General features: G+C 42.0%; 1 protein-coding gene across 1 annotated transcript in view; it reads left to right on the top strand.

The window, feature by feature from the left end:
* Positions 1 to 19,523, top strand: part of PLEKHA7 (pleckstrin homology domain containing A7) — a 291,060-nt gene that overhangs the window by 223,859 nt on the left and 47,678 nt on the right. Inside the window, exons 10-12 of the mRNA XM_065403332.1 lie at positions 276 to 764; positions 10,130 to 10,652; positions 19,346 to 19,432. Of these exons, the coding sequence (XP_065259404.1) occupies positions 276 to 764; positions 10,130 to 10,652; positions 19,346 to 19,432 (1,099 nt within the window). The remainder of the gene's footprint in view (positions 1 to 275; positions 765 to 10,129; positions 10,653 to 19,345; positions 19,433 to 19,523) is intronic.

The following is a 19,523-nucleotide window of genomic DNA, read 5'->3' as shown; positions in this document are numbered from 1 at the left end:
TTTCAATAATTAAGTATAACTGTTTCTAGCAAAGTGCAGCTGAAAATAAGTTTCTTTGGTGCTTCCTTAGTAATGGTTTGTATAAATGGGGGAACAAAGGATTCTCACCCAGTCCTATCTGCAGTCACACACCCCTGGTGCATCAGGTTATCACCAGCTGTAGAGGCTATTTTTGTGGGCTTCCCTTTCTTAAAATCTTAGCAAATCTACACTGACTTTTCTTTTAAGATTTCACACTAAAGTGGTGTTCACATAAGCACATATTTTCATTGCAGAGAAACAGAAAAAGCGGATCAGCAAGCTGTTCCCCAAGCTAACCATGTGGATTCCTGCAAAGAGCGTGCAAAGGTGGATACTGCTGATATAAAAGAAAGTTATCAAAAAGCAACTGAAACCTTTGGATACGATAGGCATGAAGAGATAAGAAAAGAAAGAGAAGATGAGGAACGTTATGTCTTCAGAAAAGAAATTCTGGAAGCTAAGAGGGGAAAATTTAAGCATCCATTAACATCAGGAGAAGTTGATCAGTTTCCAGATTTAACAAGTGCATCTCGACCCCAAGTAGCTCAGCCTCAGCCAGTTGAGAAGAATGGGACATTTCCTAGTTCATTAAACATGAGTGTTGGCCCAGTGGAGCAGAATGGTACCAGTTTGTATAAAAGAGGGTTTGTTCCCAGAGCAAATCCGGATAAACAGATGCAAAGGAAAAACAACATGACTCAAGTGGAGCATTGGGTAAAAGTCCAAAAAGGAGACACACAAAGGTTAGTAACAAGCCAGTCTTTAAATAGTTAATTGTGGTGTTTTCAAAATAAAGGAAAACAAATGTCAGATAACTTGTTTTATACCAAGCAGAATGCTACCATATTAAGATAGTATGCAGTGATTACTATTAATTTTCTCATCCATCCAGTGCAGAATAACACTTTTAAAATATGTACTTTGAATTTTGGAAAAGTCAGTATGATACTGATGAAAACATTTCCTTAAATGTGTTCACATTTTGATTGTCAACTGAAAAGATGAGCTATTGGTATATGTTTATATTCTCTTTGAACATATTGGATGTTTTCTTTAAAATTTTGACCTGAATTTATTCAAAATTTAAGAGCCAATATGAAAAGACTAACTCTTAAAGTCCTCTTTTATTCATGGACAAAATAGATTACAAGTTTAACCTGTTTTCCACTTAAAAACAAGAGAGAGAGAAATTTTAATCTTTTCCCCCTTGTTTGTTTTCCCCCACAATACTTGTATATGGGTCATGTTGGTATGTAACACATACATGAAATGCAGTGTAACTGGATTCTTCAGTATTTTGGATGCACAATATGTCTAACAAAGCAGCACTAAAATGTCGCTGTGGCATACAAGATGCATCTTGTTCCTTTTTAGTCTGAAATTTACATGAAAGCCAGGGCGTATAAGCAGATGGAATGCTTAATGTTTGTATTATCTGTAACTTACCAATATTTTCATCTGTTTATTTTTCTTCAAGGTGGGTGTGCACATATGTATTTCTCTGGTCTCTCTCTTTCTGGAAAGTGATGGTCTGATAAGTAATAGGTATCTGCTTTTACGGATCCTGCAAGTTACTCCATGTGGAGTCCCAGTAAAGTTAGTTGGGGGCTATACGGTCACACAAGTCCTCCCACATGGAGTTAACTTTTTAGGATCAGAGCCTTAGATATTAAAGGAAACTTATGAAATTGAGATGAAATGGTAATATTGAATGAATAGGAGAAAATCGAATGTGTGACCTATGGGTGGGGAGGACTCAAATTGTGATTTAAAAAAAAAAAAATTAAATACATATTAAAATTGTTCATATTTCTCTGCTGGAGTTCCAGTAAGAGACTTCAATTAATTAATAATGCAAACTATGTGAAATTCCAGTTTTCTGCTCCTCTCATTTCCTCTTCTGTCCACTCACCTCCCCTCAAAAGAAACCAAAAAACAAAATAACCCCATCAGAGGCCTGTATGCTGCCTTAATCTAATATTTTCAATAATTTTTAATTCTTTTATCATTCTGTTTTATTTGCCTATTTATTTGTTTGGGTGGATACTGTTAAAGGTAGGGGAAATTATGTCTTTAGTATTTTTTTCCAAACATGCACTGTTGCTAATGTATGCTATATAAATACAATGTACTATCTTCTTTTGGTGTTCTATACTAGCCACACAAACATACAAAAAATTAAAAACATTATAATTATGATTAAAAATTAACAGAACAGTTTAAAATCTATCAGTGTTATAGGAAACCCACTGAAAACATTCGCTTCCCTCCTCTCTTCCCCCCCCCCCCCCCAAAAAAAGAAAGAAATCGTGGGTAATGGTCAGACTTGATTAGTACCTAACTAGGAGGCATTAGGAAAATTAACAGATTTCACTTTTCCCTTGAGTCAATATTATGCAAATTTCCCAGCCTGGTGCTAGGGACATTGCAATTACAGATGCCATCTTTTGAATGAGACATAAAACGACCGGGCGTATTGTTACCATAAAGCTTTCTATGAAACTTTTGCTAGTGGGATGTGATGAAGAGTGTTATAGAAATTTAAGGTAGTAATATTAACTTTGAGAGATGGCCAGTGTAATTCACTTTTTATTTTAATTTGTTGGATTTGACCATGAACAACCCACTTAGTTTTATGGTGCTTCACAGTTCATGGATTATGCTGTCATTCAGTAAATTATAATAATAAGTTTGCAGTATATGATTTGCAGAATGCACTATTTTGGGGCAATAAATCTGATGCCTATTTCTTAAATGTATATACCCATCATTTTAAAAAGTAATATTTATAAACGTTAGTTTTTTATTTTAAATTTTAAAAACCTCATAATTGCTGATGCATGAAATACATATGAAGTTGCTTCCTGGCTCAACTCAACAAACCAAGACCCTGATCCTGCAATGTGATGCATGCTAGTGAACTTCATGTGTCTACACAGAGACCTATTTATATCACTGAGACTCTGTGTGGGCTCTAGGGGTCCATTTGCATAATTATTGTAGGCTCAGGATCAACACTTTAATATCTGGAAGGTGGCATAAGACCTTTTTAAAAAGGTACTCTTCCTCCCATTTCATATAGTGCCCATAGCTGGTTCTATGGCATTGATAAGCTCTGGCTCTCAGTAACACACCCTTGTAAAGTAAGACAGCCAAAAAGATTATGCAGGTTGAAAATGACTGAGGTAGAAAGTTTTAAAAGATGTTCCCAGGAGGTTAGTGATTTTTCTTTTAAGCAATTCCAAGTGAGGGGCGCCCACATCCTGTAGTCATTCAGAGGTGATGCTCCAGCCTTCAATCTGAAGACTTCAATGCACAGGCAGACATGGTGAATACTGAACTTTAGAAGAATCTGGTCTTTGGGGTTTTTTTTTTTTTTTTAATTCTTTTATGAGTCAAACCCAAGCTAAACCTATTTAGTACTTTCCTATTAAACACGCTCATGCTGAGCAATATCCTCCCCTTTCAAATATAGCAAGAAATAATTCCTGTTGCAGAGAACTTTTCCTATTCTTGGCTCTTTTCAGTAAGAGCCATACTTTTCTTGTTCAAGAGCTTCTATGCGTTTCCACTTGTGAGATTTCGCTCCCCTGGTATCAAGCTGTAGAACTGCCTTGAACAACTGTCTCTGTTGAGGGGATTTCATACGCATTCTCACACAAGGGTGAGGGTCATCACCCTACTTTATATAAGGGTGTTCACACCCCCACCTGCCTCACTTTTTTTTGCTGCCGCTTTAGAAAGTGAACAGAATTTGCTTTGTGTCCTTACGATTAGACCTTCCCTTAGTCTAGCTTAAAACTTTATTCTAAACTGTTCGTTTAGAATAGTATAAGATAGCTAAGAGTGAATAGCCCTTCACCTGTACTGGGAGCCTTCAACACCTTATCGAGAATAAATCTGACCTTGGGCCACGTAAAGGCTTTGTGAGGTGTGCATCTTGCTTGGCAGTCATACCAGAGATGTCCTGTGCCTTCTGTGTCTTGGAGAGACCCACTCGGTAACCCAATATACGATTTGCTACACCTACACTCAGGCTCATCTGGCTTCTCAGTGTTATAGCCTGATACTTCAGCAGGCCTGCTGAGGAAACTGAGACCAGTCTCTGTGCCAAGGTCCTCTTACACAGGACCCAAGACACGCATTTACTGCTTCATCATCAGGGCTGCCTTTACTACTGTCTCAAGACTGGGATCTTCTTGGCCCTGTACTGACATGGAATCCTTCATCCAGCACAACCAAAGCATCCATTTTAGGCCTCATTAGCCCTGATGCTGACACAGGAAGTGCCCACCTCAGTGCCTACTCCTCACCTGGCACCATTGCTCAGTATAAACTCCAGACCTGACCTCTGGCACTAAAGCTTCTGCCTTGGTACCTCAAGCACAGTCAAATGTGCTTTCAGGAAGGAGAATAGGAAGTACATCTCCCCACAAGAGTCATAAACTGAAGAAAAAGAGGAAGCATCATCTCAATCCTCTTCTGCAATCTGAGACCCATGGGTGCTTTGAAGACTCAGACAGTGGTGTGGTCACCTCTTCTCAATGCTCCTCCAGAACCAGTCATCTTGGCACCAAATAACTTGGACTCCTCACTGTTTCAGATTCTAATAACACTTTTAATTTCTCTGCATCTGACTGTGTGTGGGGTCCGTGGTCAAGGCTATTAACCAACCAATTGAATCCTTTTCTGCAACCTGACTCGGTGCCATCTTTCAGTCCCAATACAGACCTGCCTCAGAGCACCTTTGTAGATGAACTTGCAGGTCCCCTGATTAGATCTCAGGAAACCAGACCTCATCCCTTATCTCAAATCCAGATATCATAGAAGGATATCATGCAGGTCCCTGATCAGTTGCTAATGTGGCCCTACATACAGGACTTTATGAAGGCCTTTTTTGGAAACTGCAAGACGAACTCTGATGCTGACCTAGGAATTGGCACTGATTCTCCTTCTGGAACAGTGCTTTCACTTGACATCAGTGCCCTCTCCAGGGCCTATGCCTCATCTGGTACTAATGCATCCTGATACCACCACTGCATCCATCTTATCCTCAGGTGGATCTGCCTATATTGGAATAATGGGATGAGATTCCTTCAGAGGATCTGTATGGGTCCATTGTGGAGGAACGTGCAGGTGGCACCTCACCAGACAATCAAATGGAGTTCTCTCTGTTTCCTTTTATGATGAACAGAAACCGTTTAGGAGCTATTTGGGAGAATGGCAGAGACTCTTCAGTTACCAGCAGGTGTCATGGCCCCTGAGATATCTGATCCCTTGTTTGACATATTACAGATGTAGACCAGGAAGAAGCTGTCTCCACCTCCTAGCTCCAGCATTTTCAACACAGCCAAAAATATCTGTCTCCCTTTTCATTCCTGCATGTGTCCAAACAAGCGGACAGGATATATCCTGTGCCAGGTGAAGGATATCAGTTCCTGCTACAACATTTGCCAGCTAGTTCCGTGGCAGTGTCTGCAGCATGGGAGACAGTGTGAGGTAACAGAGTAAGCTTTATATATTTGGCATAAGTGTCTTCTGATCTGGCTCATTAGCCTTTTGGGTGGCCAATTATAAGGCCATAATGTCCCATTACGTTTATATCTTGTAGGATGCCGTGAGGGACTCCTTACCAAAGGAACAGAAAAAAATGGCTAAGACTTTAGTCACTAAGGGTTGTAGGCTTGCTACGCACTCAGAGAACAGAGTGTCATTCTGCTTCCAGAGACAAACTTTCTTGTAATGCCAAGGAATGCAATCCCAGAGGCATTATTAGCTACTTCCAAAACAGGCTGCTGGCAAACTACCTCAATGGTATAGGGGCAGGATTCCTCATCATACCTCTTCACGGTCCTCAGCATCAGCCTCCAAGCAGCAATTCTGATGGTGTGGTTGACAGCCACACACCAATGTGCACCACATCTCCAATTCTTTCTCCCTCCTTTTGCGCCTCATCTCTCTTCTACATCATCTGGTGCATGATTTCTTCCAGTCACAGGTAATAGACACTATCCAATTCTGCACCAGGCCACCTCACCATCCTCCAGCTCCTGCTTCCCTCTTCACTGATTCATCTTTCGGAAGAATCCTGTGGGAAGAAGGATATTCCCTTCTCAACAAGGGAGTCATAGAGGAGATTCCATGGGTACACCATGGGAAAGGATTTTATTACCAGTATTTCCTGATCTCCAAGAAGAGTGACAGTTTGAGACCCAATCTAGACCTCAGAAACCTCAACAGGTTCAGGATGTGCACGGCTTTATTGCAGGGTGTTGGTATGCAGCTCTTGACTTAAAGGACAACTATTTTCATGTGATGATCATATCACATACCTGAGGTTCTGTGAGGGGACAAGATACTACCGTTTTAGAGTCCATCCTTTCTGCTTGTCCACAGACCTTTAAGACTTTCAGGTGTGTCCTGGTGGTTGCTGTATACATCAGACACAAAGGAATATTCATCTGCCCATACCTAGACAACTGGCTTCAAAGGGTCAGCTCTCAACAAGACCTCTTCTCGGTGATTCAATACATGTGCAACTTTTCCAGTCTTTGGAATTAATTATCTGGGAGAAATCATTTCTTCAGCTTGCACAGAGTATCACTTTCATTGGAACAGTCCTGAACTGTACTTGGGCCAGAGCCTTTCTTTCACAAAAGAGACTTCTCAAAATTTGAGATATCCTGACAACTCTCAGAGCACACCTGGTAAAGACCACAATTTTTCTTAAGGCTACTAGGCTTGATGGTGTCATCATCCTACACATTTGAACATTAGATCCTTGCAAAGCTGGGTAGCAGGTAACTATGCATGAAATGTTCACAGCCTTCAGAAAAAACTGACCATTCCACCTCAAGTGCTTCAACAGTTTTATTGGTGGGAAAATGGGGGCAATGTCCTTCTGAGGGTACCCTTTGCTTCCCTCTCCTCTAACGTCACAGTGACCACCAGTGCCAACACTACAGACATGTACAGACAACAACACAGCCATGTACTACATGTCTAAGCAAGGGGGGAGGGAGTACATTCCCAACCTTTATCTGTGGAGGCAAGAAAACAGGCTGTGGTACATCCAAAACCAATTCCACCCTATTTTTCTACAACTTGCGGGAGAAAGAATGTGGAGGCAGACTCACTCAGCAGGAGGTCTCAGAATCAATACAAGTGGTACTTGAAACCAGTGGTGCCCAGAGACTATTTCACCATTGGGACCACTCAATGATGGGCCTCTTCATGTCTGAACAAAACACCAAATGCCACTTGTATTCAACAGAGCACACAGGGACAAAAACTCTCCCTGGTGGATTTCTGCTGAACTGGATTCAACACATTGTATACACCTTCCCTTCCTTCACGTTCCTCTGATAACCTGAGTCCTATAAAAAATCAGGTTGCACAAAGCAAACAATGTATTAGTAGCCCCAATGTAACCTTACTAGCACTGGTATCCCCAAATCTTTTGCTGCTTGTCAGAAAACTATTATACCTGCTGCTCTTTCTCCAGACCTCCTGTCTCAAAAGCCAGGAAGGAATTCTGCATCTCAACCCAGAAATGCTCCACTGTGCAGTATTGGACTTCTGACTAATGAGGACTATTTCTGTTCTCAGAGAATTCAGGCCATCCTTAGTGTAATACAGGGAAGGCTACACCCAGAAATTCTATAAACTGAAAAGGAAATAGTTTACTATCTGTGCCACTAGTAAAGTACTTGCTCCATCTCAAGCTGGGGTCTCTGCAGTCCTAGAGTAGCTTCTACACCTTAAGTCTCAGGGCTTAGCTATAGCCTCGCTGAAAGTCGATATGGCAGCAATATCTGCTCATCACAATTATGTTCAGAACAAACCTATCTTCTGTCACTCAACAATCTCCAGGTTCCTTAAAGGCATGGTAAATGTGTTTCCCCTCAGTAAAGAGCTCCGATTTAAGGCAACCTAAATCTTGTCGAAATTAAGCTGACTGGTCCTCTTTGAACTTCTTGCACAAATCTCTCTCAAGCATCTATTGATCAAATAGCCTTCCTAATAATAGTAAAGTCTGCTAGGAGAGTGAGTGAGCTTAGTGCTTTAATAGCTAGCCATTTCATCTAATAGGGTGGTCTACAAGGAGAAAGTCACCATGAGGCCTCATCCCAGCTCCATACCTAAGGTGGTTTCCGATTTCCACTTCTCTTACTGCATTTCCCTCCCTGTGTTCTTCCCTAGACTTCACTCCCACCCACGGGAATCTCCTCTCCTAGACGTGAAGAGAGTGCTCTTTTTTTACCTGGAAAAGACCAAGCCCTTTAAAAAATCTAATTGGTTATTTGAAGCATATGGGCGAGATGCCAGTGAGAATCCATTATCTTACACACTCACACTGGATTGGAGGTATATAGAATAGTGTTACATCTTGACTAGGAAACCAGTAACATCCTAGTTTAAAACCCCACTCCTTAGAGCCTCCCTCTGCAGCAGCAGCAGCACAGCTTAGATATGTTTCCTTCATGAAGATACTCAAAGCAGCAACTTGCAGTTCAGAGTACACTTTCACCAAGCACCTCATTTTGCACTTAGCATCGTGGTCCAGTGTCCGGTCTAGAAGAGTGGTGCCATGCTACAGTATGTATTTAGCTAATCTCTCTTCACCCACGTTCTACTTGATGGAGCACTGCCCACTAGAATCCCATAAATGGAAGTGCAGAAGCCCTCAAAGAAGAAAAAGCGGTTACTTGGTCTTTTAGAGTCATCTCTGTGCATTCACACTACCCACCTTCTCCTCTACCTCGGAGTTCTAAATAACATCAGGACTGTACAGTTTGGGAGTAAAAATTGAGTTGGGGTGGGGCGTGCACTTCCTTATATAGAGTAGGGTAATGACATTATTCTCACATGAGATTTCTCAAGAGCCTCCCAACTTGAGTCACAATTTTTCAAGGCAGTTCCACAGCCTCTGGGCACCAAATCCCATGAGTGGGAATACACAGAGGCAACTCTTGAAGAACAACAGTTACTGGTAAGTAACCACTTGCTCTCTTTTTGTTCTTCATATCCATCTTGTATGCTAAGAAAATATAATCTTTTCCCTCCATCCCACACTTTCCTTTACATGGTTTGGCAGAGTGAGCAATGTTGCTCACTGGAGATGTTGAAGCAAATGACCCTCAGATACTAAAAGGACAAAATAATGATGGCTAAGTGCAGAATGGGATAATAGACAAGTGAGATCATTCTCGTATTTCAGGCTGTGAAGAGACTTCATGAAGTCAACTAGGTCAAAGTTGGAAGCCAACAGATTTTGCGTGAAAGCTGCTGGCCAAATGTGGAGCTAATTTCTGCAATTTAATTTCTGCATGTTGTACTGAACCCAGGAAGTGCCATTTTTTTGTAGCAGGACTATAAATGAATTTCCTTGTAAATTCCTATGTGCTGCTTAAGATAGCAAGGACCAGTAGCATTATAGCATGTAAAAGAGTAATTCATAAGGACTAGAACATTCCAAACAAATGTTCATATATCAAAGAATTTAAGAAATGGTTTATCTCTTTTATGTATAATGAAGCAAAATCCGCATAACGGTTGCTTATTCTGTCTGGTGAGGTTTCTTCCTCCTCTCTGATTTTTAAGGTAATGTAATTTTTAAAATGAATTAATATATCACATTTGTACAGCAAACTACACCATCTAGTGGTGAACAATGTACCTTTTAACTAAACGTAAAAATTACTTACTTATAGTATTTGCTGTTTATAAACACAACTATGACTCAGTTCTTTGCATACTTGACTTCAAGTGTTTCTAAACATAGAGGTAATGTAACTTATTCCCTTAAAGCTAGCTCTGCTGTGGTAGGTCCAGGCTGATCATTGATCAAAGAATTGTGGCTTTCAAATATTTCTCAAAGTAAAATTACTTACCAGATTACTGCAATCTTAATATGTGAATAGTGCAGGTTTTTTATATAAAGGTACCGGGGCAATAGTAGCTTCATTTTGTACACATTAAGTGAATTTTAATCAGAATCTTGTATAATTCCTAAGGTAACATTAATTAGAAGATATAATTCATGTTTTTACTTTAGCCAGTCCTATTGATAAATGTACATTTAAATCTATATCTCTTTTTCTCACAGTCTTGCTCCTGATCAGATTCTAACTCGTCAAGGTCCCAGTCAGTCTTCGTCTTTTCCTGAAAATTATCATACCTTGCCAAAGAATACCAGGCAGCCTTCAGGGAGCTCTCCTCCACCAAATCGCAACTTGCCAAGTGACTACAAATATGCCCAGGACCGTGTTAGTCACTTGAAAATGTCCCATGAGGAGAGGAAAGCTAATAAGGATGGTACTGTATGGCAGCTATACGAGTGGCAACAGAGACAGCAGTTTAAACATGGCAGTCCAACTGCTCCAGTTTATGCAGGTTCTCCGGACTTTACTGACCGTGGTAAAGCAAAAAGTTCACTAGATGTTCCACGATCAATTTCTGTTCCTCCATCTCCTTCCGATATTCCTCCACCAGGACCTCCAAAAATCTTTCCACCAAGGAGACCGCACACTCCTGCAGAAAGGGTTACTGTTAAACCGTCTGATGGGAGACAGAGTATAGACATACCTTTTGCTGGATCTCCAAGGAGGATACGAAATCATGCTGTAAAGGTGTGTATAGAGTATAACAGTAATCATACATAGGTTTGCATATTAATCCAATTAATCTAATTAATGTAGGCATTTGCACTGCAATCCCTACTGTGGTATCGAAGTGACACACAAGTTCTAAAAGTAAACCCGGTAACACACAATATTTTTTTTCCAAACCTACGTCTTCAGTTGTCACAGGTTTATTTTTGTTGTGGAAAGAATAAATGGGTAGCTCAGAAAGAAAGATCCCATTAATTTGAAATGTTCTGATTTTATAGTTTCAATGGAGTGCCTTATTAATATTGTAAAATTTTGTAAATATATGTTAATATATGCAATATTTAGCTATGCATAAGTAGGATATATGTATCTGTTACATAAATATATGTATAGGATGTTCATGCACAATATTAATGGAGAAGTTTAATATTAAGTTAAAGAACAATTCTTTTATACCTTATCCAAACACATTTCAATGGGTTTTCTCACTGTTGTTAAACAGATAGGATTTTTTTTGTTTTGTTTTTTTGTTTTTTAATTTTTGATGACGCAAGTTGTGGATAATTTCTCTTCTTCAAGGTTAACATGTTTTGCAGAAAAGCTCTTTCAGGTAAGCCACTGTATCTAAAGTAGTGCATAGTTATTTTTCAAGTGATTGTCCACATAGATTCCAGTCTGGGTGCGCATTGCCCCATGTGTGCAACACTGGATTCTGTTAGCTCCAATGGAGATGGTTGGCTATGCCTGTGCCATAGATGTCCCCTGCCTCCTCACCCAAGGGCATAAAGACTAGAGCAGGCTGAATTGTTCCTCAATTTCTTCCTAATGCCCATGGCAGTAAGACACAATTCTTGTGTGGTGTCTGTCTTCTTCTCTGCACACTATGCAAACATATTTAATAGTCTTCGTACTTAGTAGTTAATACATATAGTTATTACCTGCAGGCTTTTATTTATTTATTTATTTATATATATAGAGAGAGAACACGAACCTAGATACATTTCAGTTTAGGCTAGAACCCCTCCCTTTTGTCCACCTCACGGGAGTGCTAGCGACACTGCAGGAGCTAGATCTCCTGGGTTCAAAACCTGCCCTCATGTGACGCTTCAGTGGTGCTTAATGACTGGCACTCCTGGTTGCTATTCTGCTTAGGACATGGACATATTTCCAAGCTATGCTCCATATGTGTTGTCGTCTTGAAGCAAATTCAGAAAGCTAAAGAAGCCTGCCTGAAGTTGTTTCCCTTGAGAGCTTGAATACCAGGAGGAAAGGCAGAGCTAAACCCATGTTCCTCTGGTTCGTCCCTTTCCATTAGTGCTGAGGGAGCTGAGTTTCTGCCTTCCCATTTGCCACCATTCTGGTGTTGACTTCGTCTGACAGGGCAGAAAGCACAGGTCACCTTTTCTAGTGCCTAGAGAGTAAAGACATAGATATCAGACTTCTGACTTGCCTCGGCCTCAGCCCCATAAGGGCCAAAAGCTCTGTGCCAGCACCATGTATGAAAAGAGCACCATGTGTACCCACTAAATCTGTGGACTGTATTTCTCTCAATGCCTTCCCTTTGGCACGAACTTGGCACCTGCCATCTCCATACCAGTCAAATCAGAAATGTGTTCCTGAGTACTAGCACTTCAGAACTTGCTATCTGGGTACCCAGAGCATATATGGTACTGCATGGTTTAATTGTGGGCCTAGTACTGGACTCGTCTCCGAGTGAGGCTGACGGTGGCAATATCTAAGACACCAGAACCAGTCTCTTCCCCTCAAAAACAGGGTACTCTGGATAGAACCGGCTCCCTTGGAAGCTGTGTGCTTCTTTTCCCCATTCCTATCTAGACAGAGCAGGGAGTCCTCTCCCACTCATCTGCCTGATTGGCTGAACAGAGCCAGCAAGGCCTGTTTATAAGCTCAGCAGCAGCAACAAGCTCAACACTTATGTCCTCAGTTGTGATTACTCCTGTGCCAGCCTTGTTCCCTGCCGCACTCAAATCCATTCCAGCCCTGCTTCCCTGCTTGCTCCTGACTCCAGCTGTGACTCTTGGCTTGATTTCTGGTTACTGACTCCGGCTCTCATCCTTTACTCTGGTTCCTGACTCCTGCTCCAGCTTCTAGGCTTGACTGTCCACACCCTGGTCACAACAGTCTGAGTAGCCTGAAAGTCCCTGGCTTAGCTACTAGGATGGACCCCTCTAAAGCCAACATCTTATTCGTGGAGCTAGAGAATGCTTTGCGGAATCTACAGACCCAGATCAGTGCCCTGCAGTGAATGCCACCCTGCAAGCACAAGCTGTGCCACCTGTGACCCAAAACCTACTGAGAGCCAAAAATAACGTTGCCCAGCAAGTTCAGTGGTGACTGGGGAAAGCTCTGTGGGTTTCTAAATCAGTGCCATCTTCGCCTTCTACTGTACCTGCAGACATGTCCTACTGACAAGACCAAGGTGAGGCTTATCAGCTTGCTGACTGAGGAGGTGTTGGGCTGGATGTTGGTGATTTTTGGCAACCCGAACCACACAAACACGGCAGTGGTTGCACTCCAGACACTAAGGCAAGGATGCTGGTGGGCAGATAATTATGTTGCTGACTTCTGGTGCAGACACAGAATGGGAAAAGGGTGCTCAGTGCCATCATTTTTGGCATGGTCTCAATGATGACATTAAGGCTAAGCTGGCTTGGATAGAGTCTCCAGCTGGCCTGAACACTTTTATCAATCTATATATTAAAATTAACAACTGTCTATCTGAGTGCTGCCAAGAAAGGAGGGTGACGCTTTGAGCCATGCTGGTTTTGATGGCATGAACCAGTCAATATCCTGCATCCATGCTTCAGCCTGAACCCATGTAGGTCGACATGGACTAGACCCGCCTCTCTGAAGGGGAAAAGTCTCTGCTGAGTGGGGGAGAGGTGTCTCTGTCTGTATTCCGGACAATCTTGGCATTTCGATTGTTCTGCCCAGACCTGTACCTTGATTGGGAAATGCCCCAATCCCAGTGAGGGGTCTGGGCTGGGTTGGTTCTTCTCCTCTTCATTTTAGCATCCAATGGGGCTCTTTTGGTCAAAAGACTGATGACAACTAGCACCACCGTGCCAAAGTGGGAACAAGGCAAATCCACTATAAAGTCCAGAGACACAGTGGACCGGGCCTGGGACTGTGGGCTATTGCTGGAGGAGACCAAGTGGCCTCACATGTGGGTTCTTAGTTTAGGGGTATTATTTTCTCATCCCAAAGAATGGCATCCCATTTTGGACCTTCGGTGTCTCAACAAATTCATCCACTGTTTCAAGTTCAGGATGGTGAGGCTCTAATGAGGGAATTGTGGACGTTGGTCAAGACTGGTTCATGGCTCTCAACCCATCAGATTCCCATTTCTACATATCCATTCAGCCAGACCACAGGACATACCTCAGAATCAGGAGCATCTCACTGTCAGTAGAGCCTTGCGCAGATAAAAAATTTGTATCCGCATCCGATCCACAATCCACAAACACGGTCCAAGGATTTTCAACAAATGCTTGGTAGTCATGCAAACTCATCTTAGGAGACAATGAATTCAGGTCTGCCCCTACCTTGACAACTGGCTGATCTGAAAATCATCACCCCAACAAGTGATCCAACTCAATTCAAATAACCTTAAAGATCCTTGCCACTCTGGATCTCAAATTCAACAGAGAGAGAGATCCACGCTTACTCCAACTCAAAACATAGACTTTATAGGGGATGGTGTCAAATTCCAGGCAGTGGTGGATTAACACACAAGGCCATGGGGCCGATGCCCAATTTGGGGGGCCCTGGCCAATTTAGGGGCCTCTGAAAAAATGGGTGCCCCAAGCCCTTGTAGAAGCTGCAGGGCTGAAGGAGCGCCAGAAGCACCCTTGAAGTGCGGGGGCCATCGGCACTCAAACCATGGCCCTGCCTGCTGCTCTGCTCCTTCCCCAGGAGACCCTGCCCCATGCTGCCTCTTCCCCCGAGGCCCCATCTCCGCTTGTTCCTCTCTGCCTCTTCCCCCTCCGTCGCTCATCTTTAAGGCAGGTTAAAAGTGGGAGGGCATAGCCCCTCAAGAAGCTCCCCTCCAAATAAATGTAATTGAGTTCAGAGCCATAATTATTCCTACTACTCCCTGGATCCACAATCCAAGTACTGATATTATGTCAAGAGTCAAGGAGGAGCCAGGTCATCTCTACTCTGTCAGGGAGCCATTTGGCTCTGGACTTGTGCATTCAGAATCAAATCACAATAGTGGCTATGCACCTTCCTGGCCTTCAGAACACGTTGGCAGATCAACTTAGCAGACAGTTCTCAGACAATTGCAAATGGTCTATCAAAGACTCAATCCTGCAGAGTCTTTCCAGAATTTCTGGATTTCTAGAAATAGACCTGTTTGCCACAAACCACAACAAGAAGTGTCAGATATTATGTTTCAAAGGGAATCCCAGCCCAGACTCCTTGATGGATGCCATTCTCACTCAATGGCACTTGGACTGATGTACACCTTTCTGCCAGTCCTTCTGATAGTGAAGGTTCTGATGAAACTGAGGCAAGATACAGAACTGATAGCCAAAGCATGGGCCAGTGAGTTCTGGTATTTGGATCTGATGAACCTCTCAACATAGCCCCCAAATCACCTTACCTGTCCTACCCAACATAGTCTAGCAACACAGCGGTCAGATCCTGTAACTGGAGCCAGCTTTGTTATATCTGACAGCCTGGATGCTAGCTGAATGACGTCCACTGAAAGAAGCTGTTTAGCTGAAATTCAAAATGTTCTGGTCCAAAGCAGGAAAGACTCAACTAGACTGACTTAAAAAGGAAGTGGAAGAGGCTTTCTATATAAACATCTCAGCTGCAGCTGAGCTGTCTCTTTTAACAAGACTCGTTTCAGCAATATTGGAGTATTTACTAGCCCTGAAACAATCTGCTCTGTAAGAGTGCATCTAGAAGCAATATCTGCACATCACTCACCTAAGCAGGGCCATGCTATAGAGTGGCTAGATTTCTTAATGGCTTTACTCATGTCTTTACTCCAGTTAGGGAGTCCCCCTCCCTCTTGGGACTTCAGTATAGTACGAACATGATTGATGAATCCCTTTGATCCCTTAGCAACCTGTTCCATGTATCACCTACCAGTGAAGACTGCCTTTTTAGTAGCCATTGCATCAGCTCGAAGGGTAGTAAAAATTCAGTCCCTCATGACTGGGTCCCCCTTATACAGTGTTTCATAAGGACAGGGTTACTGTCAGGCCTCATCTCAAATTCCTGCCCAAAGTAATTTCAGAGTTCCGTGTGAACCTGTTTATTAATCTCCCAGTTTTCTTCCCCAAGCCTCACTCATCCTTGGGAGAAGCTAAATTTCATACACTTGATGTACTAAGGGCACTGTCATTTTACACTGAAGGGCAAAACCATTCAGGAACACACCTAGACTGTGTGTGGCCTTTGCAGAGAGGGTTACGGGTCAGACTATATCCTCTCAGAGATTATACAGTTGGAGATCTACTTGGATAAGGACATGTTACAAATTAGCCAGATTAGATCCACCTAGCCACATTAGAGCCTATTCCACTAGAGTTCAGGCAGCATCTGCTGCATATTTGTAGAAAGTTCTTATTTCCAAAATCTGTAGAGCAGCTACTTGGAGCTCTATCCACACCTTGACAAGACACTATTTTTTGACAGAGTCTTCTAATTTGATGCCTGCTTTGATAGGACTGTCCTACTATCATTGTTTAAACAGGGGTCCTCCAAGTACCCACCTCCAAGCAAATATGCTTGTTAGCCACCAAGAGTGGAATCCATGTGGACAATCACTCAAAGAGAGTAGTTACTTACCTTACAGTAACTGTGGTTCTTCAAGATGTATTGTCCACATGGACTCTCCAACCTGCCCATCTTCCATGCAACCATGGAGTTCTTCTGCTCTTGGCTTCTGTACTGGTGAAGGAACTGAAGAACAGGCCAGCTCTGCCCTATATGCCCTCAGGTGGGTGGGCATGAGGACATCTAAGTCATTAGTACGGCTCCAATAGACACTTATGACCAAAAGTAACTCATGTTAAATGCATGGGGCACATGCACACCAAGAGTGGAATCCATGTAGACAATGCATCTTGAAGAAGCATAGTTACTGTAAGGTAAGTAACTGTTCTTTTCTTGTGTCAGCTGCTTCTTTACAGATGTCATCTTGGGGGGATGGGAGAGATACCTTTTTAATTACACAATGTATATAATGCATATTATTTTCCGAAGTCTCCTCAAGCAGTCTAAAGTCTGGTACAAAAGACCTGATATATTACATTGCTGGCAAATTGAATAGACTTAGCATATCATAAAAGTAACACCATAGAGCAGTGCTTCTCAAACTTTTGAACTGGTGTCCCCTTCCACATAGCAAGCCTCTGAGTGCGACCCCCCCCCTTATAAATTAAAAACACATTTTTATATATTTAACACCATTATAAATGCTGGAGGTGAAGCGGGGTTTGGGGTGGAAGCTGACAGTTCACGACCCCCCATGTAATAACCTCACGACCCCCTGAGGGGTCCCGACCCCCAGTTTGAGAACCCCTGCCATAGAGGAATGGTAAACCCAGTCTTTGTAAAGCTCACAAATAGGGGTTGCATGAAGTCTGCAAGGTTTAGTTCCGTAGGGTTGGCAGCAGGCTATCCCTGCAGTTTTCTTGAGAATTCAGATTTTTCCAACCTAAAATGAAAAAACTCCACAAAAACCCAGACCCTTATGTCTCTTCCCCCCCCCCCCACTTTTATAGTTTTATTGTAGAGGCCTGGTGGCCTGTTTCTCTTTTGGCTCCTTTCTTGAAGACGAGTCACCCTCTTGATCTTTGAGTGGGAGGAGATATTTTCCCAACACTGACCACTGTCTTCCATAGTCCAAAAGAATTTTCTGGTGAGACAGAATGCAGTCCACCCTGTCCTATGTTAATTAGCTAGCTGATAATTCTTGGAAAGAAAATGAACATAGATTTTCTAACAACTGTTCTACAATCCCATGCAACAGATTATGGTTAGTCTCTCCACCTCAGCTCAGTGTCAGTGCTGGACTGTAGCATAAATAGGTTTTCTCTCCCAGTGCACTATGAGCAGAGGGAAGGTAAAGGAGAGCATAGAAGATCCTTTAGCAGTAACACTGGAACAAAGTGGGAGCGCATTACTCATCCTTCAGACGTCAAATGTTAGGAGTGGGAAGGGAAGATGACTTGCAAACCCACACCCATTTCAGATTCAGTAACGTGCTGATATTCGGCAAAGAAGATTACTTCATGTCGTTTTGGGATTTGTTGCTTATGTGTACTCAGCACAGTTCCACTCACGGCTTCACATCTTTTCCACTGGTTCAGTTTATCATAGATCTTTCATCACTGTTATTGTATATATGGTTTGGGGTCTAGTTTTATAATGCCATACTTCACATATATAAATGGGGGACAAAATTACCTGCTGATTAAACAACCCTAGTGAAATATAGCACTGGAAATGACATGTTCTTAAAGTTCCTGTTATAGCTCACCTACCATTGTTTTTCTAATTACATTGGCTGTACTGCTGTTGAAGGTATACCGTTGTAAAAGAACATGCAATATCATTCTTCCCTTACTCCATCAAAATGTTAGAGTTGCTCCCTGACACCGCAGCTCCTTGCTTTTCATTTTTGTTTTCTTTAGGTATTTATATTTGTGTGACAAAAAAACTAATTCTTTTCATGCCATATTAATTTCTATCAAGCTGTGAACCATAAAATTGTTTTCACTTTCTATACAATTTGTAGAAGAAAATAGTTAGTGCTTATTTAATATTTTTTGATTTATAACACCCCTATATATATCCATGGTACTCCCTCACCTAGAATACTGTGTTTTAATTTTAGTTACCCTGTCTCTTAAAAATAAGATAGCAATATTTGAGGGTGTTCCGGGCAGACAATGAGAATCATTTGAGGCATGGAAAGTCTTTGTATGAAGAGAGACTGAAAGGACTGGGATTAAGAGAGGAACATGAAAGATGTACACAAAATAATGAGTAGTATAGAGAGGGTAAGTCAGGAACTGCTCTTTACCCTTTTTTGTGTTACAAGAACAAAGGAACATTCAGTGAAATTGAAATGTGGCAAATTCAGAACTGATAAAAGGTGATTTATATGTCTTACCAAACACCACATTGGTGTGTGGCACTCGCTGCTACAAGATGTCACTGAGCCAGGAGCTTAGTGGAATTCAGAAAAGGATTAGACATCAATATGGCTCAAAAAGGACATCCATAGTAATGTAAGGGGAAACTGTGCTTCTTCAGAGCATAAACCAACCACTAACTAACAGGTTTAGGAAGAAGCTTCCTGTATGGGCATCTTATTCCATAATTGTTGACCACATTTCTTGCACCTTCCGCTGAAGCATCTGGTACTGGCCAATGCGAGAGACATGTACTGAATTAGTCCCTGGTCTGATCCAGTATAGCAGTTCCCAAATTCCTATGTTTGTTTATTTGTAGGCTTTCCTATGATGCGTATTGTAATATCTTCATTCCTCACAAGCATTAATGAATTTACCCCAAATTAGAGCCTACCTAAAGTCAAACAGGAAGTCTGGCAGATCCATGAATATAAGCCAAATCTCCTGAATCCCAGTCAAGTACCTAAACCATAAGACCATACTTCACACTTGAGGTAGTCTTCATAATTTTGATTATGGCTCTTATTACAGAATTCAGCACACGTTGATAGACGCTCCATGCCTACTATGGGATATATGACCCATACTGTAAGTGCACCCAGTTTACATGGCAAGTCGGTAAGTTGAAATGTTAGAATTCTTTTTCCCTTCCCTGCCACCAAATTATTGTAGTAAGGTTTTCAAGTCCTGCTATTTTCTTAGTCATATT

This window comes from Emys orbicularis, chromosome 4, assembly GCF_028017835.1.
Source record: "Emys orbicularis isolate rEmyOrb1 chromosome 4, rEmyOrb1.hap1, whole genome shotgun sequence".
In the NCBI taxonomy this organism is placed as follows: Eukaryota; Metazoa; Chordata; order Testudines; family Emydidae; genus Emys; species Emys orbicularis.
This window is presented reverse-complemented; position numbering and strand designations above follow the sequence as displayed.